A 25,562-nucleotide genomic window follows, 5' to 3' on the forward strand; every position below is an offset into this window, starting at 1 on the left:
GTGGGATGTAACCATTGTGTGATTGGGTAATGTTTAATTGGATGTGGGCATCTCCCTTGCAGGGGAGATTTGCATAAAAGCAGTGTGTGTAATTAAACCAGAGATCTTCTTGACCCTCAATACGTAGCCTTGTCTCGTTATTGGAGGGAACTGCTATATCACACTGGGGATTGCTATTCTCTGCATACTCCCTTGAGCTTTAATCACTTAGTTCTTGTTCCTGATACGCTCTCCTGCAGTTTGTGAGTTGCAGAGTCAGAGTCTGGATCTGGAATAGAATCAAAGACTTGTTTATGCACCTTGTCTAATATTTGGTGTAGGGCCTGAACATAGGCAGTCATACTACCATGCTGCATCTGGAGGGTTTGGGGAAAATAGAGGCCTGTCTTTGGGGCACATCCAAACAGGATCTCAAAAGGGGATAGGCCATGTCTGGAATTGGGGGTGAATCTCATAGAAAAGAGTGCTAGGGGAAGGCATTCAGTCCAGGGCTTCCCTGTGTCTTGCATGGCTTTTGCAATCTTGTTCTTTAAGGTGCCATTTGCCCTTTCTACTTTCCCACTACTCTGGGGGTGATAAGGGGTGTGGAAGGCCTGACTGATCCCTAAGGCTTTCATAATTTCTTGCATTATTTCCCCAGTGAAATGGCTACCTCTGTCACTTTCAATCACTTCAGGTACTCCATATCTACATACCAGTTCCTTCAGAAGCTTACTCGCTGTTATCTTTGTTGTGGCTTTCGACACTAGGTAGGCCTCTGGCCAACCTGAAAAGAGATCAATGCACACCAACACATATTCATACACTCCTACCTTAGGTAGTTGAATATAGTCTATCTGCAGTCTTTGAAACGGGTAAAGTGGCCTTGGTGTGTGCTTACTCGGTGTTTTGACAGCCTGTCCTGGATTGTTTCTAGCACAAATCATGCAAGCTTGGGTGTGTTTAGCTGCTACAACAGTAAATCCGGGTGCTACCCAATGAGTGTTTACTAAGCTGTTCATGTGCATCTTGGATAGATGTGTAGGTCCATGGGCAATCTGGGCCATCATGGGGTACAATACTCGTGGCAAACACAGTCTTTTACCTTTTCTCCACATTTTGTCATCATCAGGTTCTGCATCTTGTTTCCTCCAGAGGTCATGTTCTTCCTTGCTTGCCTGTCTTTGTAAGCTCAACAGTATATTGTAGTCAACGGCGTCATCTGTAAGAACAACTTGTAGGAAGGTTTTACCTTTAGAGGGATGAACTTGAATTGCTGCTTGCTTGGCAGCTTCGTCTGCTCTGTGGTTTCCTCTTGAAATTTCATCTGTGATCTTCACGTGAGCTGCCACCTTGATGATGCCTACTTGAGTGGGTAACAGGATAGCGTCCATAAGTGCACTCACGGCTTCAGAATTCTTGATTGGAGTTCCTGCTGAGGTGAGAAAATCACGAGCCCGCCAAATAGGGCCAAAATCATGGGCTATACCAAAAGCATAGCGAGAGTCTGTAAAAATATTAGCAGTCTTACCAGAAGCCATTTTACACGCTTCAGCGAGTGCCTTCAGCTCTGCCTCCTGTGCAGAGCAGTGAGGAGCGATTGGTTCAGCTTTTATTATCTCATGTGCAGAGACTACAGCATATCCAGTGTGGAAATTACCCTTCTCATCAGCATATCTGGAACCATCTACAAAAAACTCAAAATCTGCATTAGATAATGGAGAATCAGTTACATGCAAAAAACCTGCTGTTTCTTGTGCCATTAGTGCTGCACAATCATGGGGTACCTGGGCATCAGCTAACTCATCTGGTGAAAGTGAATTTACAAAAAGATCAGAAGTACAAGTACCATTCCCACTCCCCTCTTTTAAATCCAGGGGAAGTAATGTAGATGGATTTATTACCATACACCTTTTAAGAGTAACATTAGGTGGCATAAGCAAGGCACATTGCATTCTGAGATGCCTTGCAGTATGTATGTGTTTTGGTTGAACTTGTGACAGTATGCTGTTGATATCATGTGGTGTGTATATGGTCACCGGATTATCTAAAACAATATCAGTGGCTTTGTCCAGGAGGGCAGTAACAGCCGCCACTGCCCTAACACATGAGGGGGCACCCCTGGCAACAGGGTCCAATCTGGTGGAGTAGTAAGCTATTGGTCTTTGTTTACCACCATGGTCCTGTGTAAGGACAGATGTAGCATAACCTGATTGCTCAGTACAGAACAGGTTAAAATTCTTTCTGTAATCTGGGAGACCCAGTGCTGGAGCTGACGTTACCAGTATCTTAAGTGTATAGAAGGCATTTTCTGCCGCATGGTTTAATTTAAATGGTTTGTTTTCGTTGGCAAGACAATCATACAGTGGTTGCATGTAGATAGCTACTGAACGCAGCCAAGGACGACAGTAAGATATCAAACCGAGATACGTGCGAAGCTGGGCTAAGCTGCGGGGGGGTTTAATATTTTGAACTGCAGTCTTTCTACTCTCTGTGAGATGTTTTATGCCCTGGGAAATGCAATGTCCTAGGAAAATAACTTTCTCTACACAAGCTTGCAGTTTCGTTTTTGACGCTTTACAGCCTGCTTTTGCCAGGAATTTCAGCAAGGAGAGGGTGTTTACAATACAAGATTCCATATTATCGCAACACAGGAGTAGGTCATCGATATACTGCAATAAAATTACATTATTTGGCCTCTCCCATTCTTCAAGAATCTGGGCCATTGCCATGCTGTACATAGTGGGTGAGTTTTGTGCGCCCTGTGGCAATACTGTCCAAGTGTACTGTTTGTGTTTATGTGTAAATGCAAATAAAAACTGACTGTCGGGATCCAGGGGGACACTGAAAAATGCATTTGCCAAGTCAATAACAGTAAATACCTTAGAGGAAGGTGGTATTTGTGCCAACAAGGAGTGTGGGTTGGGAACATTAGGGGCAATCAGTTCAGTTACAGCATTAATTGCCCTCAAATCATGTACCATACGGTAAACCACAGGTTTACCTTTCTCTTGCTTTTTCTTAATTGGGTACAATGGTGTGTTACAAGGGGAGGTGGTCTGGACAACTACCCCTGCCTGCAGAAACTCTTGCACAGATTGCGAAATAGCATCTTCCTGTGCTGGGCTTAGGGGGTATTGTTTTTGGTATGGAGGTTTGGCTCCGGGCAGGAGATTCACCTTGACTGGGGGCACAGAGAGTCTGCCTGTATCTGTCTTCCCTGTAGCCCATAAGGAATCAGGGACTGAGGACAAGTCAATGGTAGGTTCTGGCACATGGCTGGGCATAGTGAGAGTTGCCAGAACATTTGAAAGAGATATCATTTGTTTGTCCTCTAAAGGCACAGACAATGTTACTTTTCCAGTGGGGCTATACTGGATATTTGCACTAAGAGCAGACAGTATATCACTGCCTAGTAGATTAACAGGGGCATTAGGGCTGACAAGTAGCCTTGTCACAAGGGCAGTAGAGTCGTGTAGCTTCAATTTCAGCTTGTGGGTAAGGGGAATGTCATTTTCGATACCATCCACCCCTACACATGATAATACATCATTAGATTTCTCATACGGGAACACATATTTTTCCTGTAACATCGATTTAGCAGCGCCAGTGTCCAACAGGAAAGGGACTATTCGGCCTCCAGGTAGTGTAACATCGAAAATGGGTGAGGGTCCTGCAGAGTCAGGGATATTTATAATATGCAGGGACACTGGTTTGCCAATTTCCTATTGGGGAGGGGGAGGTGGTGGAGGTGGTTGGCTGTCTTGGGAGTTATCATTAGAATCCTGGGGTTTTCTATTTTTAGGAGGACACTTGCAGTTACGTTTAATGTGTCCTTTCCTGCCACAATTCCAGCATTCTACCTGCCTTCTGTCTCCGTCAGCTCTAGGGACAGTTACAGCCATTAGAGGTGTGCTCCTCTTTCTAGTATTTAGATTAGCTTCCACTCCCCTAGCCACCTTCACCAGATCACCATAGGTTAAACTTCTCCACTCAGGTCTAGCATTTTGGAGACCAGTCCTTATGGGTATGTGGATACCATCCATGAAGCAGTTAATAAGCAGTCTGGTCGAAGTGGTTTCAATATCTGTGTAACCCAATGCCTCCCAAGCCATCTGTAGTCTGGTGAAAAATGTTTCTACAGGTTCATCTTTCCCTTGTAATATATCTCCTAATTTATGGGCTAGTTCCTCTGTCTTTACCTTAGCCCATTCTCTTATTGCAGTGACATAGCATGCTCCAGATGCAAACTTGGTTCTAAACCATTCATCTGTTTGCATGTTGCTTTTTCTGAGGTTATCTGCATGGGCATCAGTATATTTAGCAATTATTCTAGCCAAAATGGGGCCAGCTTTTAGTGCCACAATCTGTTTTAAATCCATCCAAGTACACTGGTAAGTAGCTTGAATTGTGGATAGAGACTGAACTAGAGCTAAGGGGGCCTTTTCAACATCTGCCAGCTGCTGTATTATTGCCAGTTGTTCACTGGGTGTCCAGGGCTTATATTCTTCCCAGTATTTGATACTTGAGCTCGGCTGTCTGTTCTCATGGTACATGCTCTCAACTTTGGGTATCATTGGAGTAGAAAATTGTGGAGCTAATGGCCCCACTGGGGTTCCTTTAAGTCTGGGCTATCTGCCTGCTCTAATGAACCCATAGGTCTTACAGGGGCTGCTAGGGGACCATATGAAGTCCCACTGCGTAATATTACTGGAAAGAGAGGTTTTGATCTCTGTAAAAGGGAAAGCGCCTGTCCTTTAGGGACCAAAGGAGTCCCTGCATTATCCTGGTAAAGGGGTGGGTTTACAAGATTTTTCCCAGGATCCTGCCTACTCTGGGACCCTAGAGGTCCAAAACATTGATAATATGGTACACCTTTCCTGGTGGTTTCTATACAACCACATTTAGTTAATTCAACAGCAGTATCATGCCATTTTTGTGCAACTTCTACTAAGTTATTATCTTCTAACCAACCTCTGTAATTTGCCATAAATTCACTCCATATATGTGGGTCTAGAGTGCCCTCTGAGGGCATGCCAGCTTTCTTAAGTAACCTCTTAACATTCTTCATTGCTCCTTGTCCTTTGTGATGCTTGACAATAGTCAAAGCCGTAAATCCCCCTTGGGTACTTTCAGAGCTACCCATCTTAAAACTTGTAAGGGTTAATTACTTCCTTACACAAGACAAACTGTACAATAACAGTGTATTTAAACACTTATGACCGCTGCAGTGGAATTTTCACAGTTCTGTCTTCTAAACACAGATCAGGAGATCTGCCCTTGGAGGATTCTAACTCAAATTATAAAACAAATGACAAGGCAAACAATAAAAATAACTTACAACCCACAGTTCTATTCCACTATCTCAAGATTCCTTTCACAAGACATAACACAACCTCCACCTGAATATAACCATAATACCACAGAAAACAAGTTCTTTAGATCAAACGTTTTTAAAATCCTTACCCACCCGGACCGGGGTCTCAAAGAGCACCAGAGAGTCTAAATCATTTATAGGTAGAAAAATAAAAGCTTTTTCTTACCCGCTGCAGCTGATTAACCGTCTGGGCTCCGAGCCAACCCTTCTGGGTCCGGATGAACTGGATTCGTCTGATCCCGGGTTTCGGCACCAAATTGTTGTGGATCAGAATGTTGATCTTTGTTATATTCAGAGGAAACCCAAATTGTTGTTACAAGTGCACTCGGAGAAGCAAGAATTAGACACCAGACACCTGTTGGTATTCAAAATAAGCCTCTGACGTTTTTTATTCATCAGCTGGGTTTTATACATTTAAAAAGTAAGTGCTTACGTGCAAATACTCTTAGAACAAAAATAGCAAGGGAATACAGATAAGACATAGGAATAGGACATAGGATAAGACATAGGAATGAGCGCCATGTATACATAACAAATAAGTTTCTGGGTAAGAGAGAACAACAAGATTAGAGTAGAGACATCTTGGGTGGGGGCTCTCTGCTCCCGGGACTTAGACATATATGGTCTTAAGTGTTGTTCAAGCATCAAGCAATCAATCCTGATTCCAAGTTAGCCAATTTTAATACAGGATATCATTATATGACACCTATAAGCTTGAGCCTTGGAATCGAGATAAATTCTATCACACCCGCACGGTCCTGGAGGACAGAGGCAGATTCCAGGGTGGACGGAAGACGGCGCGGCTCCAGTTAAGCTACGGCAGTTGTGGAGTCTGCGGTGGTTGTGGTGTCGTCTGCAGTGCTTGGAGCCCTCAGGAAGCGCTAGGAGCATCCGTCAACGGAAGGCATCCGTTACACTTATGTTATTATATTTTCTGTGTCACCTGGACGTTTTAGTTGTGTCCATCTGTGGTGTGAGTGATGTCAGTTTATTTTTGGAGGGAGGATACGTTAAATGCCCCTAGAATAGATACGCTATGCTAGAATTGATATAGCACTTACACTTCACCTTAATCAATGACAGACCATACCTACGAAGGATCCAGTATAATTTCCATGGCTTACGCCATTAAAAATTGCATTAAAATTACTCTTGGCACAGCTGAATGTCTTCATTCTGCATGATGTTCGCAACCTTTGCCTTTACCATCTGAATGGACTCCTACATGGACTTCACAATGATCTTAGCCTCATCCATGTGGAAGAAATAACTTCAGAGAGAGCCAGGTTTATTTTGGGTAGTACAATGTGTGATTGGGTGGTTTGGCTATTTTTTTAGGGCATTAATTTACCACCTGCTCCAGTCCAGTCCATATCTCTGGTCATTTCTCACAGTCTACATACCTTATAGCAATGTGGAAGATGTCAGTGCTGCCTCTTCTGATTGTTCAGATATCTCATGGCCAATCATAATTAAGAAATCCAGAGAATAAAGAAGGGGGTATTTCTCTAATGTTGGACTGGAGAATTGGTGACATCTGATACAATGCTTGACTCATTTGAAGCATACAGAAAATCTGCTAATGACCTTGTAATTTCATTACTCTGATAATTTAATTTCCTGTGTTATTAATAATTACCAGATTAAAACTGACATTCAGGCATAAAGCATGAAATGTGATACACATGACTTACAGTTTATTCAGACATAAAATTAAACATGCTTTCTCTTTTAAAATAATTGCTCCTTGTTTAGCATTACGATTGGATAAGTTTCACGAAGCACAAAACACAGGTTTTCAGACATTTCTATAACAAATTGTAATTGTTTAGATTTTCTAGACCCACTATTTTTAATTAGTTATTTATATTGCAGCAAAGCATGTAGCCAATTAAGAACATATGTTCATACTAAACAGTAACTGTAGTCTTTTTATCCAATAGACAGAGTAGGTATATGCCCAGTACAACTGTCGAAATGCCCCCTAAGCATCCTCACATCCTTTACTTTTCATGCATTGCTGATGTGAACAGCTTATCTTTTGAAGGCTGCGTTCTTGCTCTCTCCTACTTTCTTTGCCATAAAAAAAAGGTTACTTTCCTTTTCCCTTTATTATTTTTTAGTGGTAACATAATTCATCGCTATTCTGACATAGCCTGTTATTTATTCTAACCTTACATGTGCAGATGAATGGCGTCTTACTACTATGTACCTATCACACTATTTGTCCAAGTCCAAAAAAAAGGTTACAGTAACCCTTTAAGATAAAAGGGTCATAAGTAAAGGAGAGAAAAAAACTGGAAAAAAACGACAGATCCAATTTAAAGGGACACTATAGTCACCAGGATCACTACAGCATAATGTAGTGGTTCTGGTGTATATAGCATATCTCTGTAGCCTTAGCACTGTAATACTGCCTTATTTCTGAAAAATTGCTAATTAGTAACACCTCTAAAGGCAGTCACTCAGACGGCCACTAGAGGTGCTTCCTGTGTTCAGCGTCCCAAAATGGCAGTCAGATATCTCGTTGGATCAAGCAGCTATTATCCCACTAATTAGAAATGATATCCCTGTATGTTATGTTTTTGGAAGTATTTATCCAATTGCTGTTTAAACATCTGTATGAACTCTGGCAAAACCACTTCTTCAGGCAGAGAATTCCATATCCTAATAGTTCGTACTGTTAAAAAAAACTTTTCTTTGCCCTAGATTAAATCTCCTTTCTTCCAGCCTAAATGTGTGACCTCATATCCTATGTATAGCCCTGTTTATGAATAGATTTCCAGATAATGGTTTGTACTGGCCCCGAATATTTGTATAATGTCATCATATCCCCTCTGAGGCGACGTTTTTCCAAACTAAAGAGATTTAAATGTTTTAACCTTTTTTTTCTTTTTTTTTTTTTAACCAATTTGTTTCTTTTATATTTATTACCCAATGGCACATACTGAGAAATGTACCTTTCTAATATTTGTTTGAAGAGTTTCCATTTATCCTCAGTGTTTTTTTCACCAAGGAGTTTATGACAGTCGATATGTTGTAGCGCTGCCCTAATCTTATGGAAAAAAATTTTAATTATACGTTTTAGTAAACCCCACGTGCTTTTGCTTTTTTGAGTTTATTTTAAAAAATTACCATGTTGTGATCACTATTTCCCAAATGCTCCCCTACTTGAATGTTGGTCAAAAGATCAACATTGTTTGTTATAATAAGATCTAGGCAAGCATCCTTTCTAGTAGGTGCTTGCACCAGTTGTGACATGAAGGTGTCATTTAACATTCCCCTTGCTGAAGTACTAGTCCCTCTATCCCAATTTATGTCCGGGTAATTAAAATCTCCAATTATTAACACATAGGTGTTAAAAACACATATGTGGCCACCCCCTCATCCCCCTTAAATAGGATAAAAACTCACTTTTATTCTAGCTCTACATGGGTCTGCTGGGTCTACGGGTGCTAGCCCTGCCCAATATCCACATGCCTGGCTGAAATAATCAGAATTGATGATCTCAGGTAATCCAATGCTTTTCCATAGGAAAACATTGGATTGACTGAGATTGTCAATTCTGATGATCTCAGCCAAAGAGGCGGGGGCGGAACCAAACGCCATTCTGGCCATTCAGCATCCCCTCATAGAGATGCATTGAATCAGTGCAACTCTATGGGGAAAGTTCAGTGTCTCCATGGAGAGCGTGGATACACTGAACTTCAGTGCTGCAGTGCAGCCCTGATGCAGGAAGCACCTCTAGTCTGCGTGACTGCTACTGGAGGTGTCCCTAGGCAGCAATGAAAACACTGCCTTTTCTTTTAAAAGGCAGTGTTTACAGCCAAATGGCTACAGGGAGAGGCCATAGACACCATAACAAGTACATTAAGCTGTAGTTGTTCTGGTGACTATAGTGTCTCTTTAATTATATGAATAGCTGTTCTAGTCAGAATTCAGCAATTCTTACTGGATATAATCCAGTGTTTAGTCAATAACCCTATGTGTAAATACCTGTAGTTCTCTGTCTCTGCCAAAGTGTGGTCCTGGCTCTTACATGCAATGCTCACAATGCTCAGTTGTAACAAGTTCTAAATTCTGCTTGAACATTTGAATTAAGGGTTTCCTAATGTCTACCAAAAATTCCTTACATTCAGGAAATGTATACATTTTTTGTTATCCTGAGCAATTGTAGCGGCTTTTTAGGGGTCAGCCTTGGCTTTTATGATGTATTTCTCACAGCCTAAGAACCTCCTCTCTATCATTTCTTCTTCGAGGGAGGATTATAATTTGCCATTATTAGAGAATACTGATTCATATGATGTCATGGCTTCATATAGCAATTCAGGCTCTGCTGCACATCTTGTGATTAGCAGTATTCCGAAAAAGTACACGTTTGCCTCCAGAATAGAGCATATTTACCCCTCTCCTCGGGGTATAGAGTACTTTGTACTGGTCTCTACGGTCTGTTGTTTTTGTAATCTTAGCATTATATAAAGGGTCAGCGTCTTTGTTTGCACAAAAAAAAAACATATACCAAAATACTGTGTATGCATATGTCAAGGCAAGTTTGTAGAGATTGTTGTACGTTCTGTACTCAAAAACAATACTGCAAAGGATCAGAGCTATAGAATTGGTGCTGTTCATACAATTCTGATAATTATTTCTGTTTTGCTTATTCTCTGCCCATTTGGTCCAGGGTGCAAGTAGGAGCCAAAATTAATGTCTTGACACTTTTAAAGTGCTTTTTAATATATAGGAGAGGGACTTAATTGACACCTGCTATTTCATGTAAATACGCATGTGATGATTGGCCACCTTATTGGAAATATATGGCAGTGGTTTTAGTCTTATTTTATTTATAGCAAATCCATCCAAGATTTAAATCCAACTCTGGAATTTGTCCCTTTCTGCTTCTATAAAATAATTATATTTTTACAGATTCATCAATGTTTGTGTTGATAGTTACATGTTAAATCTCTTTAACACAGTATGGAGGTGAAAAAGACATTTTGCAGAGATATAAAAATGTGTTCAACTTGTTTTATATTTTAATATTTTGAAAAAAAAAATATTTTCAAAGTTTATCCAAAGGATAAACTGATGAAACACCAGAGAAATATAATAGCATAATCTGACACTGGTTCTGCAGTTCGTCCATGATCCTGGGCAGTCCCCCAGTGGCTGATTGTAAAGTTAAATCTGATCATAGAGCATTTACACTAATGCACTCGTATAGTAAGTTTGAGAAAGACAGCAGTGGACTGCCTCACCTTACTGTGGGGCATATTACACAGGGTATGTCTACAATCGTGAGCTACAGTTGTAAATCTTTTCAGTTTTGTGATTTATACCATTTTCATTCAGTTATTTATCTTTAACAAGAGCCATGTCTACTTTTCTATAGATTGGATTTGGAGGAAAATAAAAAATGGAAGTATATATCGAGGCCCTTAGCTTACCATTAGTTATGTGGATTTATACAGCCAATAGCCAATGATTCAGTTTCCTTTATTTAAGGTATTTAAAGATTGTTGTATGTTTTTACGATCACTACAATTACTAAGAGAGTGATAATACTGGTAAGTGTGTTTTTTTTTTTTGTTCTTCAACTTAATTAGCTACAGTAACACCTGCTCTTCATTTAGGTCCAGGTAAAATAATGCTAATTTACTAAAATCAAGGAAACGTTCCCTTTTGTGTTTCTTACTGATGAAAAGGAACTGCGCTTCAAAGAAAACCCCTCTGAAATTAGACACTGTTAAAGGAGCCAAAACGTAACATATGGGCATTAACTGGCACTGCCTACTTTTCAAAAAAACACATCTGCGGCTCCCAAAAATACAGGAATCATTTTCTAATAACTTTACTTTGGTATGCACATGCGTAATATATGGCAAACCATTCTCTTACTCATCATGTGTAGTGCCATCCACCATGGCAGGCTTACTGCTAGCAGTGAAATCTGTTACAGAGACAGGAAGCATGTTACATTTCATATGTTAATCTCTATTCTAAATGATGTCTGCATTAGTCCGTTTTAGAGAGACTAGCAAGACTGACTTGAGACATTGCACATGGAATTTGTTTAAGTGTTAGTATGATAGTGGTCACAGACATTTGGGATCAACCTAACTCTTTTCAAGACAGAAGTTTGTATATGTGTACATGTTTATACACAGATGTTGATGGCATATATAGATGCCAATTGTTTCATCTTGTCAGACCGCTGCGCTGTGACAAAACCATACCTGTACTTTCATCAGTATCCATCTATTGGTACTTAAAGGAATACTATAGTGTCAGGAATACAAACACATATTCCTGACACTATAGTACAGAAATCGATGTTTAGGTTTCACGACCCCTCTCTCTGTGGAGATGAAAGGGTTAAAACGTACCTTTACTCCCATGCTGTGCTGATCTCTCTATGGCTGGTCCCGCCTGCATGACTGAGATTATCCATCCCATAGGAAACATTGAGGGAATATTGCACTTGCATCGCAAAACGCTGTGCCAGTCAGCATCTCCTCATAGAGAGGCATTGAATAGTGCATCTCTATGGGGAATGTTCAGCACCTCCATGCAGGGCATGGAGACACTGCACAATGTGCAGCACAGGACCAAGAAGCACCTCTAGTGGCCCTCTGAGTGACACTAGAGGTGGTAGGAACATGCTATAGACACCAGAACCACTACATTAAGCTGTAGTGGTTCTGGTGACTATAGTGTCCCTTTAATACTTTACATGTTTAATGTTTTGTGTCTCACGTGTTGTAAATGATACATACCTAGTGTGATAGCATATTTCTTTGACCAAGGAGTGTCATGCATTTCTATTTTAAAGTTCTAATACAGTCCAATCGAATCTGATACTTTATACTGTAGAAACCTATTATAAGGTAGCTTATAGATGGTACATGGTCCCAACACGCTTAGCAAAAATATAAAATATGAACTCTTCTATATGCTGGAGATGTGTCTCAAAAGAAGGTAAATATATCCACATATTGTGGAAACGTATAAAGGTTAAGAAATTATGGTCCCAGGTATTTGATCAGGTAATAAGACGCCATATTAAAAATCTGACTAAACAGAACTGCAAAAGGTAGCTCTACTTCATATGGACTGTCCACCCCTATCAGATAAACTTTTAATAATTCACTGTTTTACAGCTACTACATTAATAATAGCTCGAAACCGGAAATCCCAAACAATTTTAGTATGGGAATTTGTATTAAATCAATTAATTTTCCAAATCTAGATAGAGAGCGCTACCTGTGGCAGATTCCTAAACTCTAAAAAAAAAAAAAAAAGCCAGATTTGGGTTGAATGGTTAACCAGATTCAAACCAAGTCAATAGATCTCAGACCAAAAGATGCACTTGAATCAAAGTTAATTCATAGCCAAAAATGGAGATATAGATGCCCCCCCCCCCCATGCACCCAGATGCCAATACCTCAAAAAGGTACTTACAACTCCCTCTCAAATACTCCTCTCCTGACATCATAATCATTATTTCATTTAATTATTCACTTACTCTTTTACATAATTTCTTCCCTCTTTCCCTTTTCCTTTTTTCGCTCTCTTTATCACTTGACACTGAAGGAATAACATAAAAACTATCATAAAATAAAACTGTACTGTTCTGTCTTGTGATTAAATGTAAACATTGTCTTTTTTGTATTATAAGGATAAAATGTAACAGAGAATATTAAAACAAAAAATAATCTGATACTGTAAATAGTGTCTGTATTATTTATAATTCTACTAATTTATTCTTGACAGAGAACAGTCCCTATGATTAATGTCTATCTTTTTTTAGATATGGTAACAATACCCGTAGTTACGTGATACGCGTTGGGGACTATCACACTCTCGTTCCAGAGGAATATGAAGAGGATTTGAGAGTTCAACAGATCATCATCCATAAAGACTACCGGCCAGATGGCAGTGACTATGATATTGCTCTGATCAGGCTGCGTGGATCACTAGAACAGTGTGTGCAGTTCAGCAGTCATGTTTTACCAGCTTGTCTACCTGTCAGACGTGATAGGCCTCAGAGAACAGCACCAAACTGTTATATCACAGGATGGGGTGACACAGGTAAATATTTACATGATAACTATTTTCTGCTAATTCTAGGAATCTATATGCAGTCACCACTGTTACATGTCATGGACAGAGTCATTTCTGGTGGTAGAAATATGTAGGTCTCACGTATCCATTTTTAATATTAACGTTACATCGCTGTGCTCCATAAAATATTCCTTTCCTTTTCATCTAAAAATAACAATAGGAAATGCCACATGATGTGCAAGTACAGGAAGTCATATAACAAGGCCCGGGAGGACTCCATGTTGGTAAATCTGTTTGAGCTTAAAATATTCTGTTTAAGAGGAAACTATATACAGAACACTTTGTTAGATAAAAGATAAAGTTCCACTTTACATAAAAGTAAGTTCAACTTACTCATTAAAATCAGAGCGCTAACAAACCTAAACTAAAGCCACAGTTATCCCCTGTATCCTCCAAACTCACCACTCAAAAGATTACAAAAAATGAGCATATTCAAAATGTCCCACCGACAAAAGAGTAAAGTGGCAAAAGCTGAAAAAGCACCTTCACCCCATCGTCTTCTGGTTTGCCTCCAGGTGACAGACCTGTTACGATGGGTACAATGAGGATGCTTATGGCTGAGCTGTCAGATACCATCCAAGCTACAATCAGAGGTCAGATGCAGTTTGTGACCGCAGAATTGAGGAGGGAAATCTAAGAAATTGGCCAACGCACAGACCACAAAGGAAAAAAGATGGATGAACATGCTGGAGCCCACAATTCAATAGCTGATAAGCTGCAGGAACATGAGGTTCTCCTGAATTCTGTCAAACTAAAGCTTGCTGATATAGAAGACAGATCCCGGCAGAATAATCTTCGCATACGAGGAACACCAGAATCAGTAACGGCCGCAGAACTAGAAAACATTTTAGGCGACTTGTTCCAGGCGTCAACTCCTGAACAGCACCTTGACATGCGTCTAGTGGTTAAAGCTCACAGGCTTCACAGACCTAAGCACTTACCATTGGCAGCAGCCAGAGATGTAATCACACAAAAAAAAAATTTTCATGCCAAGGAGAAAATTATGAAAGCAAGTAGGAAAGCAGGATTACTTGAACCGTATACCAATATAAAAATATTTGCAGATCTTTCCGCAGCTACTTTACGTTTCAGAAAAGCCATGCAACCGTTAACAATTACCCTACGTGAGCACCAAATAAATTATAGGTGGAGATACCCAGCCAAACCGCTGGTTCACCATCAGGACTCTCTCCACGCCATTACGACCATGGATGAAGGGCTGCGCAAGCTACACGAATGGAGCATCCCGACTCCTACTGTTAAACAACAAAAAGCCAGCAACATTGCAGAGAATGTCTCCAGAATGGTCCACTACATGAAAGGCCTGCAACGACCTTTTGTAGAACTATAACTATTATAATAGCACCACTACCATATTCTGGTATAGGTTATCTTTATTTGATTTAAATATTATATGTTACAATTACTAATATGTCTGCAGATGGGAACATTCATATTGTCATAACTACTTAAGTTAAATACAAAGTGAAGTTCTGACTCCATTTGGGTATGGCTTAGACTAATTATATAAATATATAATATAAAATAAATAAATACATTTTTGGAAGTTGCTAGGCTTTCAACCCTTATAGCCCACTATTGCCAATTGTTCAGAAGCTTTAATAGCTCCCTACAGCTCCTCTCACGAGTACTCCTAATTATGGAGCATCTCATCTCCACGTACCCCCAACTAAGTATCTAGGTTCTTCTTGGTACTTTCTGGCTCTTTTTTTTTTTTTTTTGCCGTATTGGGCATTTTGCCTATGTTTCTTTAGTTCTATTCCCCTTCTTTATCCCCTCACTCTCCAGTGATATTATTCGATTTATCAAAATCCAAAGGTTCTGATCATCCTAATCTATATAAAGCACAAGAGCGAAGTTCTAGAGAGTACCCAAATATATGCAAGTTAAAACTAAGGGACTACTTAGCATATCATACTATACATTATTGATCCCAGATGCACTCAAGGTATTGTATTACCGGTATATTGAATTATATATAGACTAGTATTAAAATTGTATCTTTCAATGTAAAGGGTTTGAATTCCCTTGGTAAAATAAGACTTTTCCTTAAGGATATAACTAAACAGGGCATTGATGTTGCGTGCATACAAGAGACACACTTTAAACGCAATAGAAAGCCGGCTATATTTACTAAACACTTTCAATATCAATATCAAGCCATCTCTGACAACAAGTCAAAAGGGATATCTATTCTTATACATAAAAATTTAGCCTTCACGGAGCAGAAAAAATATATAGATCCAAATGGTAGATACATCTTTGTTACAGGGCTGTTTAATGATATTCAATATACCATTGTCTCCATTGTATATTTCCCCAATTAAAATAAAAAAAAACTTCCTTCAATCTCTGTTATACAGAATGGATAGGTTTAACCCCTTAAGGACCAAACTTCTGGAATAAAAGGGAATCATGACATGTCACACATGTCATGTGTCCTTAAGGGGTTAAACAAGGTTATGTAATACTGTGTAGAGATTTTAATTTTATTCAGTCACCTTCATGGGACATGACCGCTAAATTAAGTGGGAAGAGCCTCAAAGGCTCTGTAGCGAGATGTAAGGCGATCACGCAAATTTTCCAAAATTATGATTTTTATAACGCATGGCGAATATTCCATCCTGCTAAAATGAATTATACCTTTTTTGTAGGGTACATAACATCTATACCCGAATCTATGCTTTTCTTATAGATCGACCAATTCTTCCCCAACTTTTTAAAAGTAGCATTGGGGATAGCACATGGTCCGATCACAGTCCAATATTTATGGAACTTTATGAATCCTTTCAGTTTAAAGGTAAAGGGATGTAGCAATTAAACAAATCTTTACTGATAGATGAAGCCTTTGCTACCACAATTCACAGAGAAAGAGTATTTTAAGTTAATCAATTTAGATCATATAAATGTTAATACATTGTGGTTAGCACATAAAGCAGCTATGAGAGGACTTTTTCTCCAGCGCTCTTCCTATCTTAAAAAACAAAGTCAAACAAGTTTGCTAGAATGTGAAAAACAAATAGCATTTGTCTCTTCCTTAAATAAAGCTAACCCATTCCAAGAATTGGCCTCAAAACTAGATTCCTTATACTCTCAATTAACAAAACTACATGAGGCAATTTTAATGCTATATAAGTTGAGAGCTAAAGCATATCATAATAGCAGGAAAGCTACCAAGATCTTAGCCGACCGGTTGCAAAATAAATACGCTTCCGCAAAGATTGCATATATAATAGGGGAAAGCGGTAGTAAAAAAAAATCAGCTCGATAGCTATAAGTGGTAGAGTTTGCGAGTTTCTATTCGAAGTTATATACCTTGAAGGCAGACTCCAAAACTCATACTCGAGAGGAAGTATTTAATGAATATACCCCTACCGAAAATAACGGAAGCCCAAAAAACAACACCTACTTCAACCTTTTACCCTTGATTCAAACATTACCTAATGGAAAGTCCCCTGGAGTAGATGGATTTTCTAATGCCTATTATAAAAATATGCTGAGATATTGGCCCCATACCTTTTACGAGTATATGATCATGCCCTAGCTCAGGGATTTCTCCCATCAAAGATGCTTATGGCCACTATTGTTACCATACCCAAACCAGATAAGCCCGCGGATGTATCAATTTTAGACTAATCTCTTTACTAAATACAGACTCAAAAATTTTAGCTAAGCGTCTAAGCCCTATACGGCCAACTTTGATAAGTTATGATCAAATGGGGTTTGTGGCTGGACATCAGGGACTGGATAATACCAGAAAGCTAATGCTGATTATTGAACATTTGAGAAATACCAGACGGGGCGGTCATTTTTAGCACTAGATGCAGAAAAAGCGTTTGACCGCCTCTGATGGTCGTTCTTCAAACAAGTAATGGTTTTGTATGGATTCTCCCTTCAGTTTTTAACCCAGATTTTTGCCCTTTATAATGATCCACAAGCACAGGTACTCCAAGCGGGCTTCCTTTCCTCTGCTTTTAAAATCACTAACAGTACTCACCAGGGATGCCCACTGTCCCCATTATTGTACGTTTATGCCTTAGAACCCCTACTCCACATAATAACGATATTAAAGGAGTTAAATAGAGTTGTGCAATTAAGAAATTAAAATCAGCGCATTCACGGACGACATATTATTATACATCACTGACCCCCTTAGTTCCCTACCACCGCTCCCGGAAGTTATACGAGAATATAGACAACACTCTTACTATTCGCTGAACACCTCTAAAACATAACCGTCTTACACTCCACATATCCTTTTGAATGGAGAACAAATAACCTTAAATATCACGGTGTTACATTTACAAAACAAATTAAAGATCTTTTTTCCACAAACTACATTAGAATTTGGAATGAGTGTCATCACCTATTACATAAATGGAGCCCTTTATTTCTTACTTGGACAGAACGGATAGTAGTGTTCAAAATGTCTATACTCCCGAGGCTACAATATTTGTTTCGGACTTTACCACTTACCCTTTCCATGTCATTTTTTAGAACAGTACAAAAAGACCTATTAAAATGTATTTGGGCCGGGGGGGAAACCTAGAGTGGCACTGAAACTCTTAATAGTTCTGTTGCATGAGGGAGGCCTGGTGGTCCCTGATGTTAAATAATATTATCATGCATTAATCTTAGCCTCGACCCTCCCGCATTTTTTAAACAGATCTCCACTACAATGGGTATCTATGGAAAAGAAAATATTAAAACCATATACTCTCCCTAGTTTGTTGTGGCTTCCTAAGCATCTCTGGCCTAGAGCCAAGATAACCTTCGGCACAAATAGAACTAGCTGTTCGTACATGGGATAGGTATAGAGATATACTTGGTACAACAAATGGTTTGTCCATGCCAACCCCTTTGAAAGCTTTTAATTTTTGTTTTCCTACATTCCATTCCAAACCATAGTTTGATTGTGGACTTAAGTTCCTATATCAAATATATTCTAATATGTCACTCTTAGATTGTAATACATTAAGAACCCGATATGATCTCCCGGTGGCTTCACATTACTCCTACATCCAACTAAAATCTTTTCTAGCACTACAAATGTTTCCAACCTGCTAGAAATAACAAATGCATCCCTCCCATTCCAACCACACGTTTTTCTTTTATTGGATTTACCTAAAGCTCTACCGACCTTTAAGCAACAATTAGTACTGCATATCCTCTTAACAGCTCAACGCTTAATAGCCAGAGTGTGGAAATCACAAATTACTCCTTCTCTTTCCACTTTATTATTGTAAATAGATAAACAGTATACATATAAAACCTTCTATTTTCATAACTCCCCACCTAATAAACAGGCGACAGAGACTTGGAAGAACTGGAACACATGGAGATCGGGAAACCCTATGGGATTTTGAGATGAGAAAACTACGCCTATTTTGGCTGTACCCATGGGTTTGGTTAAACCTATGTAAAGGAATAAGTTAATAATAATCAGCACAATAAAACAAATAATTTGTAAATATTAGAGCACATAGTGGGATCAATGTAAGACAAATGGCTTTATGATAATAAAATATGCTCAGGAAGTTGATTCCAGAAGGGGTAACTAGAAATGCAAATTAAACACATCTCTTTTGAAGGTCTTTTTTAATGCATACTGAACGTCTATAATAATACCACTGTACCGTTACCTTTTACCTTTTCCCACCCCCACCCTTTTCTTTTTTCTGTATCCCCTTCTCTTTCCTGCTGTTGTGAATAATTTCCCAAATAAAATTTCAAATGAAAAAAAATAAAACAATGGAGTGCCTTAGGTTCTTCAAGAAAAAAAAACACCCCACTATCTTTTGGCAAATATAAACACCAATTCTCATAAAGGAGTTTATAAAAGGCGGGACGTCCAGCATCAGTTTGAACAGGCTTCCCCAAACTCCGGCCCTCCAGATGTTGCTGAACTACAACTCCCATGATTCTATGAATGAAATAGGCTGAGAATCATGGGAGTTGTAGTTCAGCAACATCTGGAGGGCCGGAGTTTGGGGAAGTCTGAGTTAGATAACCAAAAGTCACCTAACAAACCGGAGGCCTCTCTAGTGGCTGTCTGGTAGACAGCCACTAGAGGTAGAGTTAACCCAAAAAGGTAATTATTGCAGTTTCTTAAAAACTGAAATTATTCCCTGCACAGGGTTAAGGGACCTGAGACTATGCACCCAGACTACTTCAATGAGCTGAAGTGGTCTGGGTGCTTATAAGCTTTGTTTGAAGTCTGGTAACCTGAGAATCAATCAGTAAAGGGAAGACACGGTGATTACTTTAAAGCAGAGCCAGCTGTAAGCAATCAGTAGAAAAGGGTAATCTTTTAGACGGTGCCAGGGTTTATAAACAGTATTATCAATCAGTATGAAGGAGAATCTTGTAATCTGGTAAACAATGCCAGGAGTCATACAGGTTATAATTAATCAGTGTTATAGGATGTCTGAGAGCCAGTTCCTTAAATCTTAACCAACAGAAAGCAGAATCCGATATCAGTACCTGCGTCATAAACAATGACATCCTTGTAAATGATATTTTGGTATTCAGAGCAATGAGTTGTAACCAGAAATCCATCCGAAAATAGAGGTAATCCATGAAGAGATGTGAAGTGAAGAGTCGAGGTGAGTATAACTCCAAACAAGTTAGCTCTTGTGCGCAGGAAAAAAACATGATGGTCAAAATAGAAGACTAGTTAATCGAGCGCTGATCATATGGAGTATCAAGTTTGAATAGTCGTACTGAAATAGACAGCAACACCCCTTAAAGATAACATGACAAGCCCCAATTATTATTTAATAGGTCCACACTCTTTTATTATTTAGAGCCCCCATCCACCTCCAATGGGTGAAGGCTGGGGGGACACTGTGTCCCTACGTTATTGTATTTAAAGCCCCATTTGTAGGTATTTGCATTTATAATTCAGACAAATGAATGGATTGCTGAAAATTCAGATGAAAAGGTTTTCGCCTGAAGGTGAATGCCCAAGTTTAGTTTATAAGACACATGTTTATCTTTTCCAGTGCACCTAATACCGAAATTATTTTAAATCCGTGAAATGGTCACAATTTATCCATTTCATATACATCTTACAACAGCCCAAATTACAGAAGTCATGTTTGTATTCCTTTGGAGGGTATGCTGTTGCCGTTCTGAATATGTATAGCAGGAGGCACGATTATTCACTTCCGAATTATTATTGTATTTTGTGTTGTACCCCTTGGCAGAGAATTGTCTCCTGACTGCTTTTGGTCCCTCAGCATATCAAAAGGGTCCAGGGTATGCTAAATACTACAGGCATATTGTGTGGAGAAAAGTAGACTGAAAAAAAATAGATGTGGATTTCCACTTGGCTGCAGAATTTTGCACCCAAGCAGAGAGACACTGTTGGGTGCCTGGGTACACAGGGATAATTTATTTTGCTAATATTTTCCTGTGATTTGACGTGTAGCACATTCCATAAACCAAATAAACCCTTCCTGTGCTATAATCGTCCCTACTGCCTTCATTCAATGTATACACCACGCACAGCAACACTATTTTTATAGTGCAACGATGAATTATGCTTGCTGGACATGACACCTAATATTATATATATATATATATATTTAGCTACACCTCATTAATGTTAACAAAGCTACACTTTAATAAGTCACAAATTGAACTAATCATGAGATCTCTTAGTCCACCATTCAGCACAGAGTGGATTCAAAACTGCTATATGTATAAATCACTGTAAAGAAAGTGTGGGATATAAATACTAACATAATCCTTGCGTCCCAAGGTAGAATGTATGACCTCTAGACTGTAAGCTCGTTTGAGTAGGGTCCTCTTCAACCTATTATTCCTGTAAGTTTTTGTAATTGTCTCATTTATTGTTAAATCATCTCCCCCTCTTATAATATTGTAAAGCGCTACCGATTATGTTGGTGCTATACAAATGCCAGTAATAATAATAATGTATATACCCATATTACCATATGTGCCGGTCCATGCGTTCCAGCTTGGAACACCAACATCAGCCTTATTTTACCTTGGTAAGGCTTGCCCAGGGTCCAACCTGAGTTCCGTCCCCAGGAAATCTCTCCAGGATTAATCAAAGATTTGTTCCAAAATGGGTGAATCTCCCACCAAACATGAAAATATGAAACCATGTTTTAGCAACCTCAGAAGCATCACGGAGATGATACATTCAATATGTGATTCAGTTACTGCAGGCACCACCTCCAAACATCTGGGGTTATATTTCTGCCCATGTCTAATTTTTATGTAAAGAAAATAGACTAGATAGGATACTGGGCAGTTAAAGGGAAGATTTATTTCAATGCAGAAAAAAATTTAAAATATGCGTATGAGGAAGAACAGACTAATTACATCCTAAATAAGTGTTTTTGGGGAAAATTCTTTAGGAGAACAATCTGTGAGTACTTCTTGTGGATAAACTTTTCAAGCTGTGCGCAACATTAGATAATTGTTACAATGCAAGCAAGTTATTGTACATTAAAATTGGAATAAATGCACAACATGAATATTTTTACACCTATTTTTTTAGATACACTACCGGTTTGGGATCTCGTTCACAAGAAAGATGTTTTAGAGCTTTTAAGGCCCTAGGGACATGAACAATATGCATTAAGGAATGTAAGATTTAATGTGTGAGGAACAGACTACGAATTGGATTTGTTTGTTTTGGAGGAAATATGCTTAATATGGGATAAGCTTTTGAAATGCTTATGATCAGGCTTGTTCACTAAAGTGAAAATTCTAAGTAAATTTCAACTTTAAGGTCAAAACAGCTGGACTTTGCTACCAATTAATATACTTTGGTTTTCAATTTAAAATGCACTTTTAATGTCTGGACAGTTAAAGGAACACTATAGGGTCTGGAACACAAGCATGTATTCCCGACCCAAAAGTGTTAAAAACACATTGTAGTTCCTTGAAAATGGAAACAGTTGCAAACAGTTGTATTAATTCAGTACAACTGTTTCCTTCACACGCTTTTGCATTCAACAAATAGGGGTACCTGGAAAATTGATTTAAGATTTTGTGACATATTTGTATCATAAAGAATATTACTTTGTAATAAGAATTTTTTTATCATAAAGCTATTTTTTTCCTTACATTTTCTAGGACGGTCATACTCTAGAACTTTACAACAGGCAGCTGTAAGATTACTTCCGAAAAGGACATGTGAAGAGAGATACAAAAGCCGGTTTACAGGAAGGATGCTTTGTGCTGGAAGTCTTGAAAAACAGAAACATGTGGATAGTTGTCAAGGAGATAGTGGTGGTCCTCTTATGTGTGAACGCCCAGGGGGTAGTTGGAGTGTTTATGGGGTAACCTCTTGGGGTTATGGCTGTGGTGTAAAAGACTCTCCTGGGGTTTACACAAAGATTTCTACTTTTTTACCTTGGATTAAAAGTGTGACCAATTTATAATCGGAAGTGGAACCCAAACTTTTTCCAAAGCATAAGACCAAATTGTTATAAAACTTACATTTTTACCAACAAGGCACTTAAGAGCTAGGCTGTCATAATGTCTTATTACCTCAGGGCAACTAGCAAGTGTTACATATTGTATAGTTTATTAATTCATGTGGAAGATGTTCACACATTTTTATTTAATGTAAAACCATTTGCAGCTCTATCCTGAAGCAATTTCTGGTATTGGGAAGTCAGAAAGGCAGCGATGGGCAGCCTTGACAAGTACACTTGGACAATTTACTGTTTTTTTTTTTGTTTTTTTTAAATATATAGAAATGTTTACCTGTAGATGGAGCTATGGTATAGAAATGTTTTAGTAATATTTGACACAAAGTTTCACGGATGTTCGAACAATGTTGCAAAGCCTTTTTTTTATACAAAGTGTTTGAAATAATTGGGAATTTATTTGAGTCTTGACAACTATATGACATTACAAATGGATCTGTATAACTGAATTATTATTCTTTGGTTATGGTTAAGAACCATATGATATTGAAACTCATGTGTTGTGTATCTTGTTACTGATGTATTATTTAGGGACTCACTCCTACAATCCCTTCCATGCTGTCCAATTGAACCAGGCAGACCTATGCTTGGTAGGTCATTCATATAATCATTTGTCCAGATCTATTATTAAAGCACATCAGTCTTGTAGCATATGGTGTTCATAAACACATTGCTTAAATAATGTTTGCTTTATGTTTTCACATTGGGAATATGGAACAATATTCAAGAGAAAGAGACTTCAGTAGTACACAAAGGTTTATGAACATGGTAGAATCATTTCTAATAATTAAAAATAAATATAATTTTGCAAGTCTTGGTGAAGTACCTATACGTTTACCTAAATCAGCAGGAGATAAAATACCAGGGTTAACTTATCTTTTTATATATAATTTTGTAGTTGACGACTGTGAGCACATTTACATGTATATTATTTAATTTACTTGCAAGCATTGTTTGTGATTTAACGGTGTATTAAATGATTAAAATGGTTCAAACACTTGCTCTAACTCATATCTAACAATTTTGGTTCTTCTCCCTCCGTTATCTTATTTTTTTATGTTCACAATCTTTCATCCATACCAATTTTTGTTCTTCACACTCATAATTTGCCTGCTTTATTTTACTACTTTCAATCCCTTAAGGATCAACAAATGGAGTAATTATATTGAATACCCTTTAAATATTCTCCTATGAAAATGGAATGTCCCAGTCATTTAACAAATGTAGGACAATACATAAAATTAAAACTAATTAAGATATTTCATACTAGCATGTGGTCTTTAAGGATCTGATTGTGATCATCAAGGGGTTATGATTATAGTCATATGAGTCATACAGGGTGGCCCATAAATCCCTACCCATCCAGCACACAGATACACTGGATCCATAAGATATATGGATGGGTAGGGAGTTACGGGCCACCCTGTAGTCAAATGAGTTTTAGTGTGTTTTGATTTTTTTCCCTCTGTTTTTTTCTACTCTTTTTCTCCACAGTGTATTCATGTTTATCTTAACTTTTTAACTCCATGTTTCCTTTTCACATTTGTAATCCCTTTGTATTTCTTTATTACTACTTGTTTCACCCTTTCTGTTTTTAAACTGTGATAAGAAACAAAAATGTATTCATTGAAATCATCCAACATATTCAGCATTAAAAATGTATCCCATAAAGTGGCCCTGTCATTAGAAAATGTATTGTTGCTATCATATAACATATACAATGTTGCATGCATTTTGTGCTAATATTTTTTCAACATTTTCTTTAATTAAAATAGAATAAATAATGTATAGCTAACTTTTCTTTATGGTACAGATAGCATTCAACATAATCAGAAATGTCAAAAAACTATTTAACCTCTCTTTTATTTTAGAATTCTGGTTAAATATCTAAATTTCTGTTTTAGATTCTGATTGGTCACTGGCATCACACGTTAACCTTTAGTTGTTAATGTTGGTTGGCCAAATCTGCAATGTGAACACTTTATATGAATATATATTTTCTTCCACCCAACATCCTCTATAGCCAATGGAAGGCCATTGAGACTGAAATAATGTCTTGGTTTCCCCTTTCTTTTTTTTTTTATAAATCTTTATTTTTCAATTCATGCATGTAGCAGTGTATAGCATTAATTGAGCGAGAGGACATGCTTGTTCTAGAGCATAGGTCTCATTTAGACATTGGCTTTACAATTTGACAACATACAGTGCAAAAATGCCTTCATATAGTGTGAACGGGGGAAGGTAGCAAGTCCTTATCGTTTTCAACTCGTACTATGTAGGTAGGTGGTGTCCTCCGTTCTGGTGGTGTGTCCGATAACTCTATAACTCAGGGCTATAGATTGCCTTCGGTTGTATATGTCGATAATTGCTTATGTCCTTTGTCATCGTGTACCTCCGTTCTCACGGGGTGCAGATATGTAATTAGCATGTTATATCATCTGCATCCCATACACTCCTTTTTAGCATGAACATTTTTAGAACAGGACCAATCGACAGGTCCAGATATACGAGAAGAGAGAAAAGAATAGAGGGGGAGGGGAGGATGGGGGGATAGGGTTGGGTACGGGCATATCCATCGTGGGGTGAGCGGT

General features: G+C 38.4%; 1 protein-coding gene across 2 annotated transcripts in view; it reads left to right on the forward strand.

The window, feature by feature from the left end:
• The window catches only part of PRSS12 (serine protease 12), a 223,810-nt gene extending 199,844 nt beyond the window's left edge, over nucleotides 1–23,966 (forward strand). For both annotated transcript variants that reach the window (XM_063458263.1, XM_063458262.1), the window contains exons 12-13: nucleotides 13,164–13,444; nucleotides 22,613–23,966. In XM_063458263.1, the coding sequence (XP_063314333.1) occupies nucleotides 13,164–13,444; nucleotides 22,613–22,920 (589 nt within the window). In that variant the 3' untranslated portion in view covers nucleotides 22,921–23,966. The remainder of the gene's footprint in view (nucleotides 1–13,163; nucleotides 13,445–22,612) is intronic.
• The last annotated feature ends 1,596 nt before the right edge of the window (nucleotides 23,967–25,562 follow it).

This window comes from Pelobates fuscus, chromosome 6 (assembly GCF_036172605.1).
Source record: "Pelobates fuscus isolate aPelFus1 chromosome 6, aPelFus1.pri, whole genome shotgun sequence".
Lineage (NCBI taxonomy): Eukaryota > Metazoa > Chordata > Amphibia > Anura > Pelobatidae > Pelobates > Pelobates fuscus.